Source organism: Gouania willdenowi, chromosome 13 (assembly GCF_900634775.1).
Source record: "Gouania willdenowi chromosome 13, fGouWil2.1, whole genome shotgun sequence".
NCBI classification, from domain to species: Eukaryota; Metazoa; Chordata; class Actinopteri; order Blenniiformes; family Gobiesocidae; genus Gouania; species Gouania willdenowi.
The window spans coordinates 11,048,367-11,073,446 of NC_041056.1; the positions used below are offsets into that span (position 1 = coordinate 11,048,367).

Sequence of the window (25,080 nt, forward strand, 5' to 3'; positions counted from 1 at the left end):
AGATTGCATGTTATTTGTTTTATTTTAAGTTGTTGGCACGTGTCATGTTAAAGCCAATGTTTTCAGTGTAAAATATGCCAATAAAATATATTTCATACATAATGTTCTCATGAAGGTGTACAGATGTACAGATTAGTTGTTTCTCAAGTCATATATTAAAAAAAAAATCGCAATAATCTCCTTATACTTGGGATGTATCGTATCGTGACCTATGTATCTGGACACAAATCGCAGCGCCAGATGCCAAGCAATGCACACCCCTAATAGTGAGATAGCAGCATCCTAATCTCTATCTGCTTAGTAATGTGCAGTTACAGATGGGCTACTGTCTACAGTTAGCACTAGTCTGTTTCCTTACATACAAAGTCCTCCATGATGTGCTAACATGGTTTGTTGACTAGACGAGTAGATTTCACACATTACATTTAAAACAGATGATTAACGCTGCAGCAATAATCAATAAAATTGATAAAAAATCATCTATTAAAAGCATGGCAACAAATTTCATCATCGATTCCTTGCGTTGTGCGATTTATGTCACTGACCGTAATGCAGAGCTGTTTGCTTCACCTGCAGAGATTTGTGTGCGCACTTGTGTGAGAGACACTTTTTTCAGTTTAATCAGCTTAAGCAGGTTTTAAATGTGCTTTACAGATAAACGATAGTCTGATTAATCGATTAATTTATTGACCGATTAATCGATTATGATAATAATCGCTAGTTGCAGCTCTATAGATGATTATTCTGTTTGTGTTATTACTGAGAAGTATAATATCACCATCAGCACCTATAGAGGATGTATTTACAATAGTTATCTTTATTTTTTCCATTGACGGCTGCATGCCTACACTGAAAAAATGTAATTTAATGTGAAAGTAATCCAAGTAATCAGATTACAGTACTTAGATTTAAGTTACACATTACATGTTTGGACATGTAATCTGTAACTGATTACATTTTGAAAGTAACCTTCCCAACACTGTATATAATATGATATATACTGTATATAAGATATATTTTTAAAAACACAAGGTGGATTTTTCTAAAATATGATTTAACATGTAACATATTTTACAAATGTTACATGTTAAATGATTAGTTAAAAGTTGTTTGTTGATAGCTAGTAAAATAAGAAGCTAATTTTCTATGAAAATGAAACAATTAAATAAAATAGCATTTCCTACCTTTTTAAGTTACTGCCAGTCTTCCTTATTATCTTAACCTCTAATTAAAGTGAAACCTTGAAAATGTAGTATTTAAGACGTGCTTTTTTTCACTGGTAGCCCTTTGCACTATTCAGTACCTATGAAGTTGCTCACAGTTTCAGAAAGGTTGGTGACCTCTGTACTAGAACACGTGAAGGTGAAAATATGGACATCACAACAGAAGTGCACACGATAAATCAATAGTTTCCTTTTTTTTTTACTAAACCCCCTTTGAAGAATGAAAACTCTCAGCCCCCCCATCGCACAGAAAGGGCAGAAAGAAATAAAAGGTCACACTTTATTGATGTTTTATACCTAAGGCTGACATTAAGCTGTCATTAGCATGAATAAGGTGTCATTAAGGCTTTTATGACAACTTTGGAGCTATGTTGGCATTTTTGGGTTAGGTGGAGGGATCTAGTGGGGTTATGTAGCGTTAAGAGTAATGACAGGTGTCATGTCATAATAATGACCACGTAATGTCAGCCTTATGCATAAAACTTCAATTAAAGTATTACCAAATAAAAATGTAGACTATTCTCCTTCAGAAGTCATAAAAAAGAACATTACATTTGCAATCACATATTTTTGAACAGTAATAAAGCTCTTTATTAATAAAGGCCATTCTAGCACATGCCCATCCCCCCTCGCAACCCCCGTTTTGGCATCTCGCCCTAGTTTGGGAACCAATGCAGTAATTTATCTCCTGTAAATAATGATCCAGGTATGAATTGAAGCAACTTTCCTGGAGCAAAAAAACCAAAGAACTATAATTAACCATAAGAGTGTAGTATAAAACCATGGCTTGGCTGTGAGTTTTTCCTATTTCTATAACAAATAAAGGCAAAACTAGGCTATAAAAAGCCACAATTTTGGTGATAAAACTAAAGATGGATAAAAAGGCACTTTAACACTTTTTCTTCTCACACTGTTTTTTTGAGATATTTCTTTGCGTTGTCTAAATATTTGTAAATTAATTTAGTCTTCAACTTCTTCTGCCCACTGTCTCTTATTTATCACTCATCGTAAAAAATACTCCAGCGTGCAATCCTGCATGTAAATGTGTGTCTGCTTACTGAGCGACTCTGTTTTTATTGACATCAATTTAGCTCCAACCGAGTGACCATAGCAACAGAAATTGTATAAAACAGAAAGAGTTAAAGGGAAATAAATTGATTGTTTCTACTGGAAAGTAATATTACAGTGCAGAAACATGTATTTTAATTCAAATTGTGCATTTTGTGCAAGTTAAGAGGAAAAAATAAATAAAGAAAAAATAATTCCATAAACACGTATTTGTTTGCAACCAGCTGGTAGATTTATAACCCAGGTTTAAAACCAGCACTAGAGTCCTAGACGCTCATTTTAGTCTCCCAGTTGCTTGTGATTTACTGTAAGTGGCTTATATTAAAAGGTTTGAGGGCTACAACAGAACCGTATCGTGGATCATTTTCCAGTGAAACTGTCATCAGGAAATAGGCATAAGGTGTGGCTGTTTGTCAGAGCTGTGTAATAATCATCACCTCTCCACCCTTTCATCTCCATCTATTTCCATTGTTTTTCCAAAGCAGGTCTAGTCTGTGTTCTCTGTTTTTTGCTCTCAATTATTCCTCTATCCCTTTATTCTATCTCTCCTCGCCCTCTCCATTTATTTGCCCCCTAAGCCACTTCCTTTTCATCCAGCTAGCGAATATTCCTACAATCATTACTCAGCAAGCCACAAACACTTTCCCTCCGTGTGTGTGTGTGTGCGTGTATGCGTGCGTGCGCACGCTGGGTTGGGGGGAAAACGGACGGATGGTAAGGGACAGATTTGCCTTGAACACGACTGCAAATCATTCATAATCCTTCTCGCTTTTTCCTTTGCTCCTTTATTCTTAAAAATGGTAATAATAATAACAACTAGAATATTTGCATGTCCTGAAGAAAATGAAAGTGAGGATGCAGGTGCTGGCCCATGTCACACTGCATTAGATTAGTATTAACCAAGTATTAGCATTAGTATAACATTAGCTAGCATTATATTAGCATTACCTAGAATTAGCTTAGCACTAACTAGCATTAGCATAACATTAGCATGAGCCTGGTGTTAGCATCATCATAGCAATAACATTAACCTAGCATTAGCTTAATGTTAGCATTATCTTAGCAATAGTCGTATCCTAGCAATAGCATTAACCTAGTAATAACATGTACCAAGCAATAGCATTAGCTAGCATTACCATAAATTATCATTAACTAGCATTAACATGAGCTAGCATTAACCAGGCATGAGTATAAATTAGCTAGCATTAACTTAGCATTAACTAGCATTATCACAACATTAGCATTAACCTGGTGTTAGCATTATCCTAGCAATAACATTAACCGAATGTTCGCATCATCCTAGCAATAGCCTTATCCTAGGAATAGCATTAACCTAACATTAGCATTAACCTAACATTAGCATTAACCTAACATTAGCATTAACTGAGCAATAACATTTACCTTGCAATTGCATTTATTAGCATTAGCTAACATTAGTATTAGTTAGTTAGCATTCATTAGCATTATAGCTAGAATTATCATTAGCTAGCATTAACGTAAATTAGCTTTAGATAGCATTAGCACGAACTAGCATTATCCAAGCATTAGTATAATATTAGCATTAGCTTAACGTAAATGTATTTGTATACTGTAGTGCATTTCATACGCAACGCAACTCAATGTGCTTTACATGATCAAAAAGTGCTACAGAAAACATTCAACAGCTTAAAATCAATAAGCACATTAAAGTCAGTAACAAAAAACCCAAAAACATTTAAAATCATCAACAAACATTACATCAACAACAACATGACCAAAAATCTCTCTCTCAATCACACGCAGTAGAGGAAGAGTGTCTTTAACTTTGATTTAAAAATGTTCACATTGGATGCTGACTTCTGATCTGCTGGCAGTTTGTTCCACTTCTGGGCAGTTTGTTAGCATTATCCTAGCAATAACATTAACCTAGCATTACCATTCACCTAGCAATAACTGCCTTACATTAGCATTAACCTAGCATTATCATTAACCTAGCAAAAGCCTAGCAATAGCATTAACCTACCATTAAATAAGTACTAACCTAGCAATAGCTTAACATTAGCATTAAGGTTGTAAAAGGTTCAAATGTTGGAAAAATGTTGCAATAGGTTGAAAAGGTTTAACCAGTGTGCGTGCACTGTAGCTGTTCCCACTCAACATTCTTGAAGCCAAAATACGGCGCTTAAGGGCGGTTCCATCTTGCAAATTTGACGTTGTTTTGAGCCAGAGTCTGCGCAGTAGGGTCTGGCTAGAGGAGCCCTGGTAACATGCCCGCCCATTTAGCGTACTCTCCTGATAACTTACGCAGCCCAGCTACGCCAAAAACATGAGTGTCTTTCCCGCTGGAAATTCTACCAACGGCTTGTTCAAATCATAGAGGTTAGCACAAAATCACGATATATTTCAACTTAAATATCTAAACGTACTCTATTTGAAAATGAAGAAAATCACGCGTCATGACGTAACTGCTATTCACAAAGAGAGCTAAGTAAGACTCGTGGTTGTCAGTCATTGCCATATATGACGTAAAATGTACGTTTTCTCAAACTAATTTAAAACAAACTTCACTGAATGAGCACTTGAACACAATGTAGGGTGATAATAACTAATGATCACAGCAGAGTTTTGATTTGGAAAAAAATTATGTGATGAGTATTTTAACTCTATAGTTTGACCCACATCCCATCTGTTATTATTGAAGAGGCGGGGTTTATGACCTATACTGCAGCCAGTCAGCAGGGGGAGCTCTAAGAATAAAAGCTTCACTTCACCAGGGAGCTTGTCCCGTCCATTCTTTTTACAGTCTATGCTTTAACTTAATGTAGTCTCCTGCATTCTTACTAATAATAAAACAAACTCTTGATAGGTGACATTTTGTGATTTAATGTCTGTGATTGCTTCAATCTCTCACAGGCTTTTCCATCTTCCCCTTATGCAAACACTGGTATCTGTGTATATATCTATGCTGTGGTCAATGTTGATACTACATGAAGGAGATGACCTGAAATAGCCACATTATATAAGCCCGTCTCTTGCTGAAATGACACTCTTTTCCAAACACAACCTCCTGACCGCGGCTTGGCTGCTTCCTTGGGTGTTTGCAGTGAGGCTGAGACACACCGTCAGTGGACGCACACACACAGTTTGGCTTTAGATCACTGAAGATAAGCTTTTAAAGAACACACTGACACACATCATTTTTTTTTCTCCTTCCTGGCACAATAAAATAGTACGAGAATATAATTTAGCATGAAGGGACCCGGGGGGGGGAAGAGATTGAATGGGGAATGATTTTTCATTTTCGATGGAGCACCATAGCTCTGCTCTATTTTCTGCATGCACCCTGCAGCTCCATTCAGAAACACATGCAGCGAGAGACACCAAACATGAATTTAAGGGATCATCTATATTCTGCTCATGCCCCTTCCAGTCAAGTGATTTTATGCACATGCTCCTTGTAAAGATGCCATTTTTCTTTTTAATTTGCATTAAATTGATGCTTTTGTTTTCTACGTGGGAATATTTTCATAAAAGAAGGACAGAAAAACGTGTAAACTTTTAAAAACCTACTAATGAGGCGGTTCAGGCTTGTCTTTTGTACCTTAAAGTCTGTGGGAAATGTTTATCTACATTTGTGTGTGTGTAGCTGTGCATTCAAATCCACGTTTGTGCGCAGTTGAGCGTGTCTGTCTAACACAATAATAAGCAAGAAACGCTGCGGCTCACACTCTGACAACAGAGAATCACACCCAAACAACACTGCTGTCGCCTGGAGCAAAGAGGGAGAGGAAGGAGGAGGAGGATCAGTGTATTGAAATAAAAAAAACAAAACAAGACGTCACACCTCAGCTCCACATTGAGTTTTGTGTTTACCATGTTTGCCTAAATCCTGTTTGACTCTGGATCACTTTGAAAAAAAATCCTTATCTTGAATTTCATCCGGATCAGACCTGGTTTGCGCATTTCATTGCAATTTTGCGGAAAAATGGGGGTGTGCATGCATTTGGACCTTCTGTATTGTTTGTATTAATGGGGATGGAAAATTCTCACAAGCCTTTAAAGTGTGAATGATCATGGTACCATAATCTGGATCAATGATCCAGATAACTGCATATCAAGAGGATATTTGGTGCCTGGCGGACTGGAGTTTTATTTATTTTACAGTTAAAAGGTTAATTTGAAGAAATACCAAACATTTTTTCCATTAATAAATGTACTATGGGCCCTATTCTCCAGTCTGGATTTAAGCGTATTTTTACGCGCCTGCAGTTACACGCTTATTCTTTGATCCAGGTTCCTGACACACTCACTGCGCGTAAATCGACCCAACGCCAGTTAGTCTGTAAACGAAGGCAGACTAAAGCCAAGTAGGTGGACTGGGTCGTGATTTTTTGGGGCTGCCCTGAAATCCCGGAACATGGAGTTTTTCCAACGCTTGTAAATGTCATTGAAATCCATGAAAATGTTAAAGCATACTTTTAATTTGTAACGCCTTCTTTGAAAAACAAAGTAACAGGTTGATTTGATAAAACTAATGCACTGTGCACATTGGTAAATGTAAATTAGAAATGCTGATGGTCAATTATTTGGCGTGCATGCGTTACCCCCCCCCCCCCCGCCACCCCATGACGGCATGATAGTGTCAGTTTAGCTGTAGATTCTTTTCTGGGAGTCTCTTTTGAAATATCATGAGTCTGTGTGACTTAAATTGTAACTGAGTCCAAACTTCTAGTGCAATATAATGTTTCACTTTATCGAGCCACTGGGAGAATGCGTGAAAGGCCAGATTTGACTGGGAACGCCCACATTTCAGGGCCGCTGGGATGAAGACTCGCAGTGACTAAGTACAGGGGGAGAATAGCGCACAGCCAAAAACAGCGCTGCTGTGCGGTTTTCTGACTTACTGTATGTGCATGGGAGAAGAGAGCTCTATAAAAAATATTCTTGCTATAGTTTTGTCAATTTAATTTTCAATAATAGCTTTTTTTATTTTCACTAATACATAATTTCTATGTTTACTAAGATCCCATGTGTAATCACAATCAGGGATTGACTTTTATGAATATCTGTCAGAGTTGATTAATGGAGGAATAGTTTGATACTTAGTATTGTTTCTTCAATTGCTTAAAGCACAGCAGATGGTTTGTATAAATGTGTAGCACCTGGGATTGTTGCACTGACTATGCACATTATTGGAGAATGTGCTTGTGCTGGTTTGTTTGTTTTGTGTGTGTGGTGGTGTATCATGTAGTGGAACTAATGATGTGACGGGGACCTTTTGCAGAGTGACAGACCCTGGATCCAGCAGCAGGGAACAGATGGAGAAATGTTAGCATGCCTATGCTGTGCCAGAGTTCAGGGGAATACTGTTTATCCATTCAACAGACAAACCAGTATTGTAACCTCTTGATACCTAAAGAATTCATAGATAATAATCGCTATTTAAAAAGCTCAACTGTGTTTCAAAGGTACATGATCATCAGCTTTTATTGACACAAACCAATCTTTAAAGATCCTTATGGGTTGAAAAAGATTGTTGAAGTTGACCTGAGGAGGATGTTAGGTGAGTTGATAGCGTGTCCAGGAGCAGGGAGATCATCAAGTGGTTTCACTTTAAGGAGAATATTAAAAGCCTCCCTGAGAACACTTCCCAACCACTTACAGTGTGACTGGAGTAACATAGCTGTATTCTGAAGGAGTTGTAGCCTAAATCAATCATCCTAAACCCTGCTTCACCCTCCTTACTCGCTCCAATATATAGAAACTATCAAAGTATTCAGAAATAGAAGCATGCTGGGCTACTTGAAATACCTACTGTACAGTTTCTCTTTAGATAATGAGATTTTAAAGAGTGACTCAGTGATTTGGCTGATACAGAAACAAGTTGATGATTAAATGTTATAAAAGCTCAGCTAACGTATCAGCGCAAAACATTGACTTGTGAATAAAATACTTTTAATGACCATATCCTTTACACGTGTATCAGTTAGAGATTAAGTGATTCAAGTGATTCACCAAACATTTTCTCTTTCTTATTTAAAAAACAAAAAAAAAACAGGTTTTCTTCAAAAAAGAAGATAAACTGTTACTGGGTGTCAAAAGAAATGCTAATGTTAAAACAATCTCCTTGTTGTATTGAAACAGTATGAATAAAAGAAAGCATTAGGTGTAATGACAAATTCGTATAACAAGACATGAACAACTATTTGTTATTAGTAGAACACATGCTTGGTTTTGTCGAGACAAATTTATTTGTATAGCACATTTCATCACAAGGCATTGCAATGTGCTTTACATGATTAAAAAGTGCAACAGAAAACATTTAACAGTTTAAAAATCATTATGAACATTAAAATCATGTGTTGATCTGTACAGTTTCTGTTGTTAAGCACCAAGCATTCTCAATCTAACTCAAGAAACCATCTGTTTGTATGAGAGGAAACTAAAATAAACCAACACACTTTTAGGGAGAACATGCAACTTGTTTGTTTGTCTGTTAGAAGAATAACGTACTTAATGGATTTGAACAAAACCTTAACCAAAGACAGACCATGGAAGATTTTATTAGATTTTGGAGGAGATCTGGACCAATATACTGGTTCTTGATCAATTTGAAGAAATCTCATAATGATCTCATTATTGGCGAAATTTCGAAAATTTAATTTGACTCAGTAATGCCAGGTTTGTTCCTCAATTACTCCTCCAAGTTTCAATCAGCATTGATCCAGATGGCGCATATCATCGCAGGTTTCTGTAAAAATGGCATTATACATCTACATTTGGACCGATTGTATCACTATTATTGGGGATAGAACTTTCTTACAAGCCTTTAAAAGTCCTATATCATGCAAATCAACTTTTTTGATTTGCATGATATTGCAAGTATTATTGGGATTCCTTCCTGCATCTCTGACAAGTCCTCAATAATCCTGCTCTCTGAGCTGCTTCTCTGCCCTCTTCTGAAAATTGAGCGATTGAAATGCTAGTGACGTCATTAGCATTCTGCGCCGAGTCCACGGTGAACACTGCAGTGTAGGCACCCATGGAGTGGACATCGTATCGCCTTTGACGTGATCTGATGTTTGTGACCCAATGCGACGCAACGGTTGAGGTGATAAACAAATGATTATCACCTTAAATGCACTATTCCTGTATTTAAAAAAGTTGAGGAGGAGAAGAAAGTGAATTAGCAGCTTAAAACTCCGGTGATTGTTTGAAGCTGCTGACTGCTGCTGCTGCTGGATGAACACAGCGCGGAGACGGACTCACACGATAGCTTTTTAAATATCCATATGTTTCACTGTAATGTGTAGTTTTTTGGCTGAAAACAATAACAGTGTGTGGAAAGCATGAGAAATTTGCTTTGGTGATCACTGATCTGCCTCAGGGCAAGTCAGCGTATAGACACACCCACTAAGGGCTAAAACTCTGGAAAACAGGCGAGTTTGGGAAAATAAACCTCAAATACTATGTTTTTGGAATTTTTAGAACAAATGAAGATGGGTGAAAAATGCATGATATGGGACCTTTTAAAGTGTGAATGATCAGGATCACTGATGCAGATAATTGTGAATATTTGGCAAAGAGGATAGTTGGCTTCTGGTGGGGGTTTGTGCTCTGTAAGGATATTATGGATAAAACAGGGAACTTTCATTCCCCTCAGATGAGGCCGAGGACTCTTTTGGGGACCCCCAGTGGTTTATGGGGCCGAATTCAATTGCATAGTTTGCCATATTTGTAGTCTTAAGGCAAAGTGGCGCATGAAAAGGGATCAGATTAGGCTTGATATTTCAGACCCTTGTGAAGTTTCTTATGCCATGAATTATTTGAATCTTATCAGTTATTTCATGATAATGTATTACGCAGGGTTTTTGGAAGAAAACGTTCTCTTAAGCAGATCCTTTTTCACGATGATGTGGTTCTCTGATGCTTCATTTACATTCCACAAGGCTGGAAATGTGAAGGGTGAAAGACAGAAATCTGTGGTGAAGAAGCCAATTGTCTCAATGATAAATGCAGCCTTTTACCTCTCACTCTCATCTTGCTGTCCTTGTCTTTCCCGGTTTGCTTCATGTGAAGGTGATAAATGTGAGACGGATGTGGTTTGGCCCTGTGAGGAGCATCAGTCAGTCAGACAGAGAGAGAGAGAGAGAGAAAGGCAACTAAAACGTCACCCACACTATAAAATGTAACAATATATTTTAGATCATAGTTGTGACAGGTTGGCACGGGGATGCTGAACATGAATCAATAGATCAATATTTGATATTTCAGCGTCAGTTAACTCCTGTGGAGCCATTTCATCCTTACAACACTTTGTCAGGGGTCAATATTCTGTTGCTCTCTTGAGGATGAACTGTAAAAAAATGTCAATATGACAACAGATGTACAATGTGTGACTGCCATCAGCAAGCGCCTGACTGGGCTCAAAGCCCACTGGAAATTAACAGTGGCGTTGTTTGCTTTCCGCCAGCTAATTTCGTTTGATTTCATTTATTTAATTAAAAACACAGTATGCAGTAACAGATGCTGACTGAAAAAGAAAAAAATGGGCAAAATTAAATGTCATCCCAAAATTCAAATAAGTGGTTGTCTTAACCTTTACATCCAGTTTGTTTGGGTGCTACTTAATTTTGGAATACAATGCAATGCATTCTGGGATGCTAGAGTTTTAAAGGCCATTTGTTAAAAAGGAAAAAAAACAACTATATTTTGACAAACACTTTTAACATTGGCAAATGTTGACCCATTTTAAACAAAATGGGTCAAAACTGTAACCTTTATTGATAAAGGTTAAATATCCTTCAAAACGCATAAAAATAACATAAAAAGTGCAATTACATATTTTAGAACAATGATAATAAAGTAATAATATGAAATAATAAAGACCAAAAAAAGTACTTTTCCCCGTCCATACTAATCCTTGCTGATGATTAGGTAACCATCTTAATTTAAATAATAATAATTATATCTATATATAATATAATTATTTTATATAGCGCTTTTCAAAAACTTTACAATGAAAGTAGAGACAATAAAAACAAGAGTACGTACTAATGAAAGTTTAAAGAGTCATTGTAACATTATATATATATGGATAAGTGGGTAATCAGCCCAGAGTTTTATATCCCCGTATAATGGGATTTATTCATTTACTTTGACTCTTTGTTCATCTTAGACTCAAATATCTTGATTTTACGCGCAGATATCTTTTCCATTTCTTAACAAGTCTTTGGACATCTAAAGAGCACAGTTTTCAAAACAGTAAATCAAATCTATTTAAATGGAAAAGGCTTGAATAAATTTACATTTTATCCGATTTCAGTACACTGTTAATGTTGGAAGATTCAAATTTAAAGCACATTAAGAGCTATTAACTAACCCTACTGTCCTTTGGATACTGATAAAAACCCAGCCTTGGATTGAGGCTCAAACTTAAAACTGAAATTAGGATTTTTAACAGAATTTATGTAGATGTGATTAATTAGAGAATATAATACACCATGTTTCAGTTTAAATAAATTGCATTTTGTTTGCAAATCTGTTTATTATCAAAACATTGTGAATTAAAACATATCAGATATCTCATTTTGTATTTTGATTGTAACAAAAATGGGGTTCCCTTTAACCAAGAGATGAAAAGGTTAAAACTGTATATGTATCAGTGTGCTAATATATTTATGTCAATGTTTAGCACATTTGTCAGTATTTTCTCCCATCCCAGATGAAGTACGTCCACATTGACGCCAATCATTCAAAATCAAACAAATGATGGTCCATTGGTAATAAACCAAAGCTTTGACTCCAGCAGAAAGTTTTTAGATCAGTTTGTGTGACAGCAAAATGAAAATAATTGCCATCGAGAGGCCAGATAAAAAAGACTAAAAGCTTCTGCTGGCTTTGAATGACAAGTCCAGATTGCACAGCCATCCATAAAACAGCTGCAGAGATTTTTCACATTTGACAGGATACTGTATCAACTAACAGAGCATGAGAGATTGTACACTCTTTTACACTTTTTTGGCTCAAATCTTTATGGCAATCGGTACATTTTGAACCGATTGATGAATTTTTTTAAATTTTGCCAATGATAAGAGATAAGGTTTTTTTTTTTTTAACTGATCCAGAATCAATATATTGATCTGATCCTCTCAAAAAAAAAAAAAATAAAAAAAAAATATATATATATATATATATATATATATATATATATATATATATATATATATATATATATATATATATATTTTCTTTATGGTGTAGAAGTTCAATCTTTGGTTAACATTTTCTTAAAATCCATTAAGTACTTTTGATGTAATCCTGCTAACAGACAAACAAACAAATAAACACCAGTGAAAACATTATCTCCTTGGTGGAAGTAAATAAAACTATATGTCAAAATAAAGATTTAAGTGTAAATTTAAAATTTCAATTATGCATGAAAGCTTTAATTATACATAATTCAGAGATTAACATTGCAAAAGACTTATGATTTCTAATAATTATTTTTGGAGTTGAATAATCTAAAACTATTGAATTAACCTAGTTTTCTGGTTTAACTGTTTTAATTTTTTAGAAAACAATTTTGTGATGTTAGTTTTCCCTGTTATTTGCTGATATATAATTTTTTAGAAATTACCCAAGCTTTCTGATGAGCTTTTCTTCTTCACACATTGGGGGAAAAAAAATGACCCGTCCATCAATTTTCTATAACATTGTTACCAAAATAGTCTTTCCCAATCCCTTGTCTTATTTTGAGTTGTTTAGGATATGCAGGCAGGTGGAGGCTGGGCTGCTACTGGGAACTGGTGCATAAGGCTGTGAGAGCCTCCCATGACAGCTGGTCCCAGGCGAGGGTTGAAGCAAATAAACAACAGCACAGAACAGCACAGAGCCTGTCTTCTGTTTAAAAAAAATAGAGAAATAGAAGAGAGATAGGAGCGGGTTAGGATGACAAGGCGTGCAGTAGCTTCCGGAGGGAGTAATGAGTTTGGCCCAGTTCCCATGATGTGCTGCTTATGGAAGATATGCTGCGAGTCGTGATTAAAAATGCCCTGCATCCCTTTATCTTTTGTCTTCAGAAGAACAGTTTGTTTTCTCTCCCGGCATCAGAAAGACGGAAATCTTGTGAAAGCTGCGTAGACGCTACACGACAGAAACATCTAAATCTAAATACCACTAAATCAACATTAGCCTCAGTTGTTTTCCCCCCAAATACATTGCTATCATTCCCTTTTTGAAAACAAAGATAGGGCGATGAAGGGCTTTAGCACCCTGAGACCCTGAAAAAAAGGAGCAAGCAGGTCAGAAAATGGATGGAAGGGCTTTAGCAATATTGATCACACTCACAGGTCAATAGCTATTCATACTCCTGTTATTGATGTGTCTGGGTAAAGTGCCTCCTGCAGTAATTCTTTCTCTTTCTTCTTCTCTTTTGTTTATTTTCTATCAATTCCTACTTCTTTCCTTCACTACAGATGGTCTGTATCCACTGGGAGGTCGTCGCTGTCCTCCTCAGAGCAGCATTGAAGGACTTGAGGATGTTGAGGTACAATCATTATGAAATGTGTCACTGGCACCCCCTGAACCTTTTGAAGTGTCCTATTATTTGTTTTATACTACATTTTGCCAAATGCAGCCTCTGAACTCCTGCTTCCTTTGAGCCTCTCCTCTGAAGTGGTTTTCCTTTTTTCCCCCCACTCCCATTCAGAGGAAATGTAAGACCCACGTGTTGCTACTGGTTGTGCACGGGGGAAACATCTTAGACACAGCAGGTGGGGACCCAAGTACCAAGGCGGGAGATGTGGCAACGTTGGCCTCTGTGCTTGAAAAAGTGACACAGGCACATTTCCAGGCTGCAGCCGAACATGTGATGATAAAGCTTGTGCCGTGTCCGGCTGTGTGTGCTGACGCTTTCTCCCTGGTATCCAAGTAAGTATCACAGCTGTTTATTTACTGATTAACTGACATTTTTTAACTCCCTCAAATGTATTAAATAGTTTTAAAATAATCATGTCTTGATTAGGAGCATGCATCGTGCAACTTGACAAATTATGTGAACCTTGTATAGTAGTAGTAGCTGCTATATAAAGTTTGCTTTGGGTGCATAGTGCAACTTTGCTGAATGACAATTACAACAGAGACAATTTCCACTATTGACAAACATGTAAGTCCAGTGGCCAAATAATGCAGCTGGAAGACATAGGCCACTTGCTTCTGTTTCTGTTTTTGTTTCCAAAAAGTTTGGCAGTCACACGGCAATGTTTTCAAAACAATCTCCGTTTACATGAGACTGTTGGAAGTAGGGGTGTCCTGATCTGATATCGACATCGGTCCGATATTACCCTTAAAATGAATATCGGATTCAAATTTCCAGATTTCTGATTTTTTCATTTTTTACTTGATTTTTTATTGATTTTATTCAATTATAGAATACTGTAGATATTATGTTCATGGTTAAAAATTATGTAACCAATTGGTTAATGATAAATGGGTCAGTTTTTCTCATACCTACTGTTGTCTGACTAATGTTCTCTGTTTGAGTAACATCACGTCATCAAGCCTTTTCTAGCATTCCACACTACAAAATAAGTAAATATTTTTTATTAAAAAAAAAAGAGAGAGGAGAAAAAAAAGTATGTATGATTCATGCTGATATCCCATCAATAACGGTATCGGCCGATACGCAAGGCTGCAATATCGGTATCATGTCGGAAATGAAAAAGTTGTATTGGGACATCCCTAGCTGGAAGCATAAAAAACAATGTAGTATACATGCCAGACCAATAGATGGCGGTGTAGTTTTGAGACACTTCTGCCGAAAACAAGTAAGAGTAGAGCTTCACTCTTTAGAATTAATCTCAACTTCTTCAACAAAGTGTTGATTAACTTCACCCTCACTTACTGTAAATCAGCAGAAACAGATTTCAGGCCCAATAAAGCAATAACTCAAAAATCATTTGCTCCAAAAAAAGCTGTAAAAGGTTTAAATTGTTGCTTGAACATTTGTTTTATTTAACATTTTTGAACAGTTTTGTGCATTGCATCGTGGGATGTGGAGTCCCTATAGACTGGTGCATAGAAGTGTTTTTACTTCATTCTTACCAGGATTCCTGTGTGGTTGCCCCTAAAAACTCTGCCAAAGTGACTTCCCAACACATTTCTGGTGTTTACACGGACTGAAAGTTGCAGCAAAACAATGGCTGTGGTTTATTTTAGGACTTACACAGATAGATCTGAGGGGATATCACAAGTAATAACAAGAACGAACTGGAACAAAAATGGCGTCAAGCCCATCACTGTCCTCCTCTTGTCTGGCAAAGAAATATTAGAAATATTGATAGAATGACGGAAAAAGACTTCTAACCTGCATCCGTCTAACCTTCACTCATACGTGTTCATGGTTCTCCAAAAGTAGAACATAACACAACTGAATATTCAGCGCACGTTTTTTTTATTTCATCTTCTTAAATTGAACAATTAAAATTCAGTCATTATCTTCTTATTTACCTCAAATTAAACATAAAATTATGTTGCCTTCAAGGCAATACAAATGATAAATATTAGAAATAATATTATAGTAAATGTTTGTATTATTAATACTAATATATTATGATTATATTGTTATTAAATAAAAATAGTAAAGTTGAAATTAGAAAAAAATAAGAATCAAAAAAATTATTAAGTAATATGAATAAATAAATACAAAACAAATAATTACCCTGCTTGTGTTATATATAAGTTTTATGACATTTACCACAGAAGGAGCTTCTTTGAATATGTCCCTTTAAACAGGCATTTAAACTTGAAAAACAAGTCATAGCGCACACGTACTATTTTATTGTCGGACTTATGAAATAACTTAGAATATCTGCAATGTGCTCATGTACCCCTAGGGGTACACCTACCCCTGGTTGGGAAACTCTGGTCTACGGGACACGACATCCCACAATGCAATGTGTGAAACTTTTGTTTTCAGTGCAGATGAAAACAAAATTCTAGCAGTAATTTCAACCTTTTAAAAAAAAATTTTAAGCAAATGATCCTCCACTTATTTATTCATGAGGCCTACACTATGTCTTTAACTGTATGTCATCATCTGTGCCGGTTGGTGCGTCATTTTCATATTTGATTTTGTCTTTTTTTTTGTTGGGAATTGATTCCTCTCAGCGTCTTCACACAGTCTAGTCAGTATGTTTATGTGGGAGATTGACGAATTCTTCCTGTTTCTACTCGAGTGTTTTATGCTCTATTCCTGCCTTTACCTCATGCTTTTGGGTCTAACACCTTACCATCTTCTCTGACACTGTATGCAAAAACTTTTTGCACTACCACTCCCATCACAGTTTGAAAAATTGCAGGTTTGGCAAATTCTACTGCAATAAACAGAATGTGTACAATGCTAAGAATTTACAGCTCTCTCAGGTGTATGGGCATGTGGAGTATTAAGGGTTGGTGCCCTGTTCTATAGTTAGTAGCTTGACAGAAAGTAACCTAAGCCAGATATGTTTTTATGGACTTTTTAGTGGTTTTAATGTCTTTCTTGTTTTCATTGTATTTCTTTACTAGCACCAGATTTGAAAGTGACAGGAAATGCATTAGTCTTAAATTTCCCATCACTACTTTTATCGTTGACAGCGTCACTCTGTCTTTACTGCTGTCCAATTAGAAGCAGATTATATTTCTCTGAATTGCCGCTGATCACTGTGACTGGGAAAATGTGTTTGTCAGTCATGTCGAGACCTCCGTCTGCTTCAGTGATTAATCTTAGCAGGACTCAGCTGGCGACTCGAAGCAACAACTTTTGATTAGTGTAGCCGCTCTGCAGCTTTGCCGTTTTCTCTGCTTTAACCACATCCTGAGAGGAAGGATAAAAAACATCTCCCATCAGTTCTTGTTTGTCTCGCTCACCTGTCCTTGCACCAAGGCTGATGCCCACGCTTGAACACATCTGTCCATAACTTACATGTTTGCTTGTCCTGCCACATTTCTACACAGGCAGTGTATTCTGTGTCCATGGGAACTTTAACCATGCTCGCTCTGCTGTCTTTGCCTCATAAAATCTCCAAGGTGGTGTGTCAGCTTTTGGAAAATCATCTACAAATACATGTATTCATGCCATTGACATCAGTCAAATTGAACTCGATGCCTGCGTGGCTGGAGGTCGTGTTTACTCTTTGAATATGCAGTTAGTCAGCATGCATACATGCCCACGCACCAGCAAACTCCTTTTCCACTAATGCTTTGTCAGTGAACAGTGTGCTATGATCACAACACCTTTTCATTTACTTGCTATAGCACATGCATTGAAAGAATCGGCAGATTAAAACTGCATTGTTAATGCTGCACTCATTGCCTTGCTTAAATCTCATCATGTTGTCTCTCTTAGCATCTGAAAGACAAACATTTACATTAACAGACCAACTTGGCTTGAGTGTTTCACAATTCCTTTCCACTGACAAATAATACTCCTTCAAACATGCACTGTTGGTATTGCTATGTGCGTATGCCTCCCTAGCTCAAACCAAACTATGCGTAGCAGTGACTTAGTGATGTCATATTTTAATGAAATGATTCCTTCAAGTAATTCTTTTTTTTTCAGTAAGTTTAATAATTGACACTGCTGAATTAGCATGGTTGTAGTTTTTATTAGGCATGGTCGATATTAGCCTTTTGCCAAAATTGTCCAGTGCTAAATTTTCATCATAAAGAATCTGACAATAAACCAAAGACTGAAGGGATTCTGTGAGCTGAGGGCTGTTCAGCTGCTTTCTCAATGTTTGTCACCTTTGTCGACACGCTTGTCACTTAGTAAGAGCTTATATGATGCTAAATTGTAACAATGCTAAACTTTAGTTACAATAAGTATTGTTCGTCAACAAGGAATCCTAGAAGGAAGACATCAACATCTTTAAGGAGGCATTAGTATGCACTTTCGTTAAGTAGGTGATTTTTGTTTAAATTAACATTATTATTCAAAGAAGAAACCAAATTATAAATTTTCCGGTGGCAAAATAAGTAAGTGTGTGTGTGTGTGTGTGCGTGTGCGTGTGCGTGTGCGTGTGCGTGTGCGTGTGCGTGTGCGTGTGCGTGTGCGTGTGCGTGTGCGTGCGTGCGTGCGTGCGCGCAAACTAGTAATTGCTAGTAATCTGATTTTTATAGCCAGTGTAAACGTACATGCTTGTAAAAGCACATGCAATTATTTTTGCAACATTGCCTCCTCTCTCTACCTCACATATTAGTGCCGTGACTTTAAGAGCATATAATAAACATGTGCGTTTGCTTAAAACTGAGACAAAAAATGCTTCTGAATGTGTCATTTTGTTACGGTGGCATGTCTAATTAACACCTATACAGAAAAAACTTCCAAACTGATCTTATATATATGGATCACGAGAACTAGTTAAATAAATCTTAATCTGAGTTATCGGGCAAATACGTTGAACAAATTTAATTAGATACAGTGTTGGCTGCTGTTGGTGGGTCATTCTCTTCAGGCAGCTCTGGTCACCTCATTATTCTGGCCATTTGCAGCTAAGGACAATCAACCACTACATCCAGGCCCTCTTTCCTATTAGGACTGCAGAAACCAGTTTGTGACAATGTGACAAAGAAACAATTGAAAAATAGAGGAACAATAAATATATCTGCAAGACGATATTCAATTTGCCATTTTATGAAACATAAGAAGGTTCCTATAGATTTTCACTCTGATAATGACTCTCCTTCCTTCAGAAAGACCTTGGTTTAGAACAGACTCGTAATTACTATGCCTGCAGGTGTCAGCATGTGAGTCTTTGACCGTAGTTCTAGAAAAATTAACATAGTAATGACTGCCAGTGATGAAGGAAGAACTTCTTTGCTTCAAAGATAATTGATAACCTTGACTCTGATCTTGATGGACGCTCTAAATAAAGCTGCTAATGAGTGTGTTCTTACCTTTCTATCATGTACATGTACTTGAACAAGCACGTTTCTTTGTCCAACATTAAATCTGGTGATTTTACTGGAAGAAGACATTCTTTACAATGCTATAAAACAAGTATCTCCTTCCTTGAATTAATACTCGCATGTGAGTTGTGCTATTGAAGATAATGGCCATGTAATTCCCTGAAGAATGGAAATATCTGCCATCTGTTAAGAGCATCACTTTGTTAATTCCATTTGATATACGCCCAATGAGAGAGGGAGATAGGGACGAGTAGACCCCTGCAACCCTGAAAAAAGGAGCAAGGGGGTCAGAAAATGGATGGATGGATATGTATCTATAAATAAATCGTAGGCCACAAATGCCAAAAGATCGAGCACGATTATCATCTGCCCTGTCAAAACTGTTCCCTTGATATTACAAGATCTGCCTTACCATCACCAGCATCACAGAGAATTTCTCACTTCAGATTTACAAGATTATAGCTGCTACCCCTGGTAATTTTTTCTTAGATAAAATTAGTGTGTGCCTCATAGATCATTGAATCGTACATCACTAGCTCGGTTTCCATTACAGATTTTGGCAAAAATAAAAGCGATATTTCTAAATGTTGAGGGAGTATAATTGCATTTTGAACATGTTTCCACTGATGGTTGTTTTGGGCTGGAAATCCCATCCCACTAGACTTTGCTGCAGGAAAATGGATGCTCAAAACCTTCAATAAAACTCCTGCATTCCTTTGATGTTTACCGTCTAATTTGGCAGTAATCATTTTAAAATATAATGCTAAGGAATGTTTCGGTCTCTCTTCTGTTTACACGTATTGTGCCATGTTTTCTCTGAGAGAAGTGGTCACGTGACCATGACGTGTATTTGCGGTGAAAGTGTTTCCAGAGCGCTTTTGCGAGACATTTCAATATCTAAATGTCTGAAATTCTTTCTCATGAAAGCTTAAAAACTTTTCAGCGATATTTGAGTGTTTTTTTGAAATTCAGATCTTTCCATTACCAGTTATTGCATTATTTTGATTTTGCGCTTTTTCAAGAGTAATGAAAGCAAAGCTATTTATTATAAAAAGAAAGGAAAATGGTTGAATCTGTCACTTGAAAGTTTGTTTTCATCTCGATAGTAAATGCTCCATTTGTTGACATTGTTGTGCATTGCATTGTGGGATGTTGAATCATGGAGACTAATGCATAGAAGTCTTTTTATTTCAAGCTGATACTGCGAACAAACTAGAACAAAAATGTAGTCTAGAGAATCACAGAATAAACATGAGAAATCCCTGTAAGAATGAAATAAAAACACTTCTATGCACCAGTCTCCACGACTCCACATCCCACAATGCAATGCTCAAAAATGTCAACAAACGGTTCATTAACAGTGAAGATTGAAACAAACTTTCAAGTGGCGATTTCAACCTTTTTTCTTTCTTTTTGGGGTAAATGATGTTTGATCTATAAGGCATTTTTTCTAATAATAAAAAATCTGGATTAGCAGCTTTAATTGCAGCCATTTAATACAAAACAAGGTTGTAAATGAAGAAACTAACAATTACCTGCTGCCTTCAAAGACGGCACCTTTTCCCAGCCAAAACAGCAAATGAATAATGCATGAATGCTTTTTAAACAGTGCCGACTTTATGGTAATTCTAAGGCACTGTTTGCATGAACAAGTAATTTATTATGCAATGCAAATAATGAATGTCCCACTGACATTTGTGGAGCATCGCAGCAGGTGTTTAACCTCTGTTCCTGTCTTGAGACTTTTAGGCTTGTTTAGAAGCCAGACTTGTGCTTAGAATATTAAGTTCTCTGAGAGTAAGTTTGTGTTTTGGGGAAGTGTGAGAGAAGCATCCGTTAATGAGAGTCATGTCGAGGTGACTATAAAGCTCAGATTCAACTCACAGTGGCACTAAATGGGGATTTGGGGATTTCTTACTCAACCACTTCTGAAATGGGAATAAACAAGCAGCTGATAAACAAATCACTTTAATCTAAAATGGAGACGACCTCATTGTGGACAAATGAGAACATAAGTTGTCTTCTCTATTCTTTAATAACTTCCAACATCATATTTGATATCCAGCCTTTACGAGGGAGCAAACACTGTTGCTATGTGAACGTGTGCGAAGTGTGATCCCATGTGAGACTGAATATATGAGAGAGGTTTCCTATTTACCTACAAATCAGCAAGGGGCTTGCTCTGTCTCATTAAGGCTTCCTTTAATTACATGAGTTGACACAACAGAATAAGTGTGTGTGGGAGCAAACAGATTCTAAAGCTGAGCCACTACTGTTCTTACTGACAATAGACTACTTCATGTTTTGAACATACCAGAACATACTGAAGAAAAGGACTGTTTACAGATGTGGAACACAAGACCAGCCTGTTTTATAGGAACTATGAGCAAATGTGAGTTTCAACTTAACATACAAACCACATAGTTTGGACGCTGGCTAAAAAATGGAACTTAAAAATGATGGACTTTCAATAGGGCTGAGACGATGCACTAAGTTCACGTTACGATAATGGGCTCATGATCACGATGCAATATGAAATTGCAGTTGGAAAAATAACTATGCTTTCATTTGACTCTGGACATACTTTCATACTTTCTTTGGGTATGACCTTTTATACTCAATAGGAAGATAAACAATATAAACAAAAATGACTTGTTTAAGAATAAAAAGGAGTATTTTGATAGAAAAAATGTTTAGATTTACAAAGAAACACACATTTAAAGGATTATGCCACGCTTTTTCTTCTTTTGTTTCTTGTATAATGGTGAAAATTAATGTAAACTGAAAACTGTAAACCCCTGTGTACGCTACAACCTGATGCCATGTTTGATTTTTGTTCTATGTTCATGTATATATGTGGAAAAACATAATGAAAATCTAAAGTGGTTAAAAAAATATAAACGGGTATGTAAAAGAGATACAAATGAGCAATAGTTACTATTATCTCACTTTTTCTTTTCCAGTTCTCTAAATAAGTTTTTGTGAATTTCGTGTGAATATCTCCATTCTGGGATTAATATAATCTAGTCAAATGTAATGTAATGCAGTCTAATCCAATCTAACCATGAAATGTATTACTTTGAACTCACCGCTCCCTCGTCTCTATCATGTTGTGTCAAAAATGTTTTCTGATTATTCCTGATGCACTTTAATCAAAAGACGTCTGAAAGGCTGATTGGAATGACAGGCAGTGGCTGTCACGCTGTGTCATGCAGGCAGATGTACATATTTCCACATGGACTGATTTAAACATTTTATTTTTTCCACAGAAATGCATGCACATAAAGTCACAGCGTACATTAAATACTGTGCAGTGTGAGCAGGGAAATACTATAATGTAAATAGGTGTTATGTTTAATGGAGAAGTGCTCAGAAAATACAAATATACTGGTATGTATTTTTTATATTCTTAACCAGTGTCTAAATAAGTTGTCACGCTTTCATTTATTGTACATTTTGCCATAAATAATGTAGAAGAATTGTGTTTTAGCAGTGAGGTTGTGCTTCTCTAAGCTGTGAGGCATTTAAGATGTGCTGCTGTGTTTCTGCTGCTCACTGTTATCATATCTGCTGATAGAAGTTGACAGGGTCGCTTAAGGAGAGAGTCTGACGTTGTGCCATCCTTTACGACTTCCCCCCTGCTGTCACATAAATTGTTTCTTGATCTGTGTGTGCACAACATAAAAAACATTAATTATCTCTGTCAGTGAATCCCATTGCACATCTGTTATTTTGTGTAAACACGCATAAGCGGGCATTGAGAAATTGGGAATCATCCTACGGCTTCTTACTCATGTGGTAAAGTGTAGAGCTGCCCCAGCGAGATGGTTTGGATGGATGGAAGTTGGAATTTTAGGATCTTCAGGGCATCTTCCTGTTAAAGTGGAGCATTTGGAAAGTGGAACTCTCAAACAAAAGCACTCAGAGCAAAATGTCAGTTATTGGCTGTTATTTGGATCAATGATTCTGGTCATGGTACCATGATAATTCACATTTTAAAGGCTTATAGGAAATTTCTACCCCCATCAATAACTACACAGTAGCTCCAAATGTATGGATGAAATGCGCAATCCGGATCCGATCCGGATGAAACTCGGTGAGGTAATTGAGGAACCAATCTGACATAACTGAGTCAATTTTCATAAATTCCAGCAAGTTAATTATGTCTTCTAAGATTTCATTTATTCAGACAACTTTTTTTTCACATGAAAGTGAACATTAGATGCTTTGATGCTTTCCTAATGAATTAACTCATAGGGATACAGCAAAGCAATCACCTCCGAAGAAGACTGACAGTTGTTAGTCGAAATATGTCGGGAGATTAAATTTCCTGAGAAAAAGTTGCCTGAAATTTCATAAAGATCAGTCAATTACAAAACAAAATAAGACTTTTTGAAATTTTGCCAGCAATAATATATAGGGATTTTTCAACTTTTGTAATTGATCCGGGTCCCCTCCAAAATGCAACGGAGTCTTCCATGACGTGTGGTCTGTTTTTTTAATTTATTTTTAATCAGAAGTACTTAATTTATCCCAAGGGGAAATTAATGAATCCCATGTAGTAAATTTGACGTAATCGTGCTAACAGACAAACAAATAATTAAAAGTAGGTGAAATTATGAGTTTCTGGCAGATGTAATGATGAATTTTAGTCTTTCTTTATGACCTTCTACAGAGGAGTTGTGGCTGATGTCAATTGAGTACTACACCATAAAATATGCATGGCAGCACCTCATTTTAGCTGATCTCCCACACGGGTACGATAATTTATATAGTTACTAATTGGCTTAATAAATTTCTGTATTTTTTAGAGCTTTTCACTAATGGAACAAATTGCTTTGGGACCTGAAATACATAAATTTTAGCCTTATTTGAAAAGGCTTTAAAATCATATTTTTATCAACCTTAATGTATGTGTCATGTATTTTTTTAATGTATTTGTTGGTGTAATGAAAATGTGTCTTGATGTACCTTTCTATGTGATGGTTCTGTATATTTTAACTGTTCTTACGTGTACTAGAATTTCTATTTTTTTTTATGGAACCCAGGAAGATTAGCAACCACCACAGTGCAAGCTCATGGGGATCCAATGAACAAAAGTCTGACCACAAATGTGAAGCCTCTGCTTAGTTTGTCTCGTTCTCCATGGCATGTTTTGTATGGCCTGATTTAAAAACATTTATAAAACTTTGCAAAGCTGTGATCAAGTCAAACAAACAGTATCTTTCTCTCTTTTTTTTCCTCCAGTCTGAACCCATACAGTTATGATGAGAGCTGTGTGTCCAGCAGTGTGGACCACCTGCCACTGGCTGCCCTCCCTCTACTGGCCATTGTCTCCCCCCGCTACCAAGACGCAGTGGCCACCGTTATTGACCGAGCCAACCAGGTCTACCGAAGCTTTCTGCAGTCGGAGGATGGCCAGGGATTCACGGGTCAGGTGTGTCTGGACCTTTTCTATTTGGAAAGGCGTCCTGTTCTGTATTCATACATAATTGAATAATAGACAAGTGAAAATGGCTATATCTGGATAAAAATAGAACATATAAGTGATGGGCAGTATGGATTTAGGTACATGGCAAGGCAAATTTATTTGTATAGTGCATTTTCGATTCACAAGGTCACTTAATGTGCTTTACATGATTAAAAAGGAAACATTCAGATAGAGATGACAAAATCATAAGGCCTGAAAAATGTTAGGACAATTAGTGAAATTTGTCTAGGAAATAGTAAATAATAAAATCATTAAAATAAGCTCCATAATAAGCAGGCTTTACAAAACAAAACAAATGATGGGTGAGGAAAACGCTGCATTAAACAGTGTTTTCAGGCCCGATTTAAAGAAACTGACGGTAGAAGGATT

The 25,080-nt window shown here is 36.6% G+C and overlaps 1 protein-coding gene across 1 annotated transcript in view; it reads left to right on the forward strand.

Moving 5' to 3' along the window:
• Positions 1-25,080, forward strand: part of LOC114474850 (membrane-associated phosphatidylinositol transfer protein 3-like) — a 115,662-nt gene that overhangs the window by 52,012 nt on the left and 38,570 nt on the right. Inside the window, exons 4-6 of the mRNA XM_028465412.1 lie at positions 13,748-13,818; positions 13,981-14,201; positions 24,468-24,657. Coding sequence (XP_028321213.1) covers positions 13,748-13,818; positions 13,981-14,201; positions 24,468-24,657 — 482 coding nt within the window. The remainder of the gene's footprint in view (positions 1-13,747; positions 13,819-13,980; positions 14,202-24,467; positions 24,658-25,080) is intronic.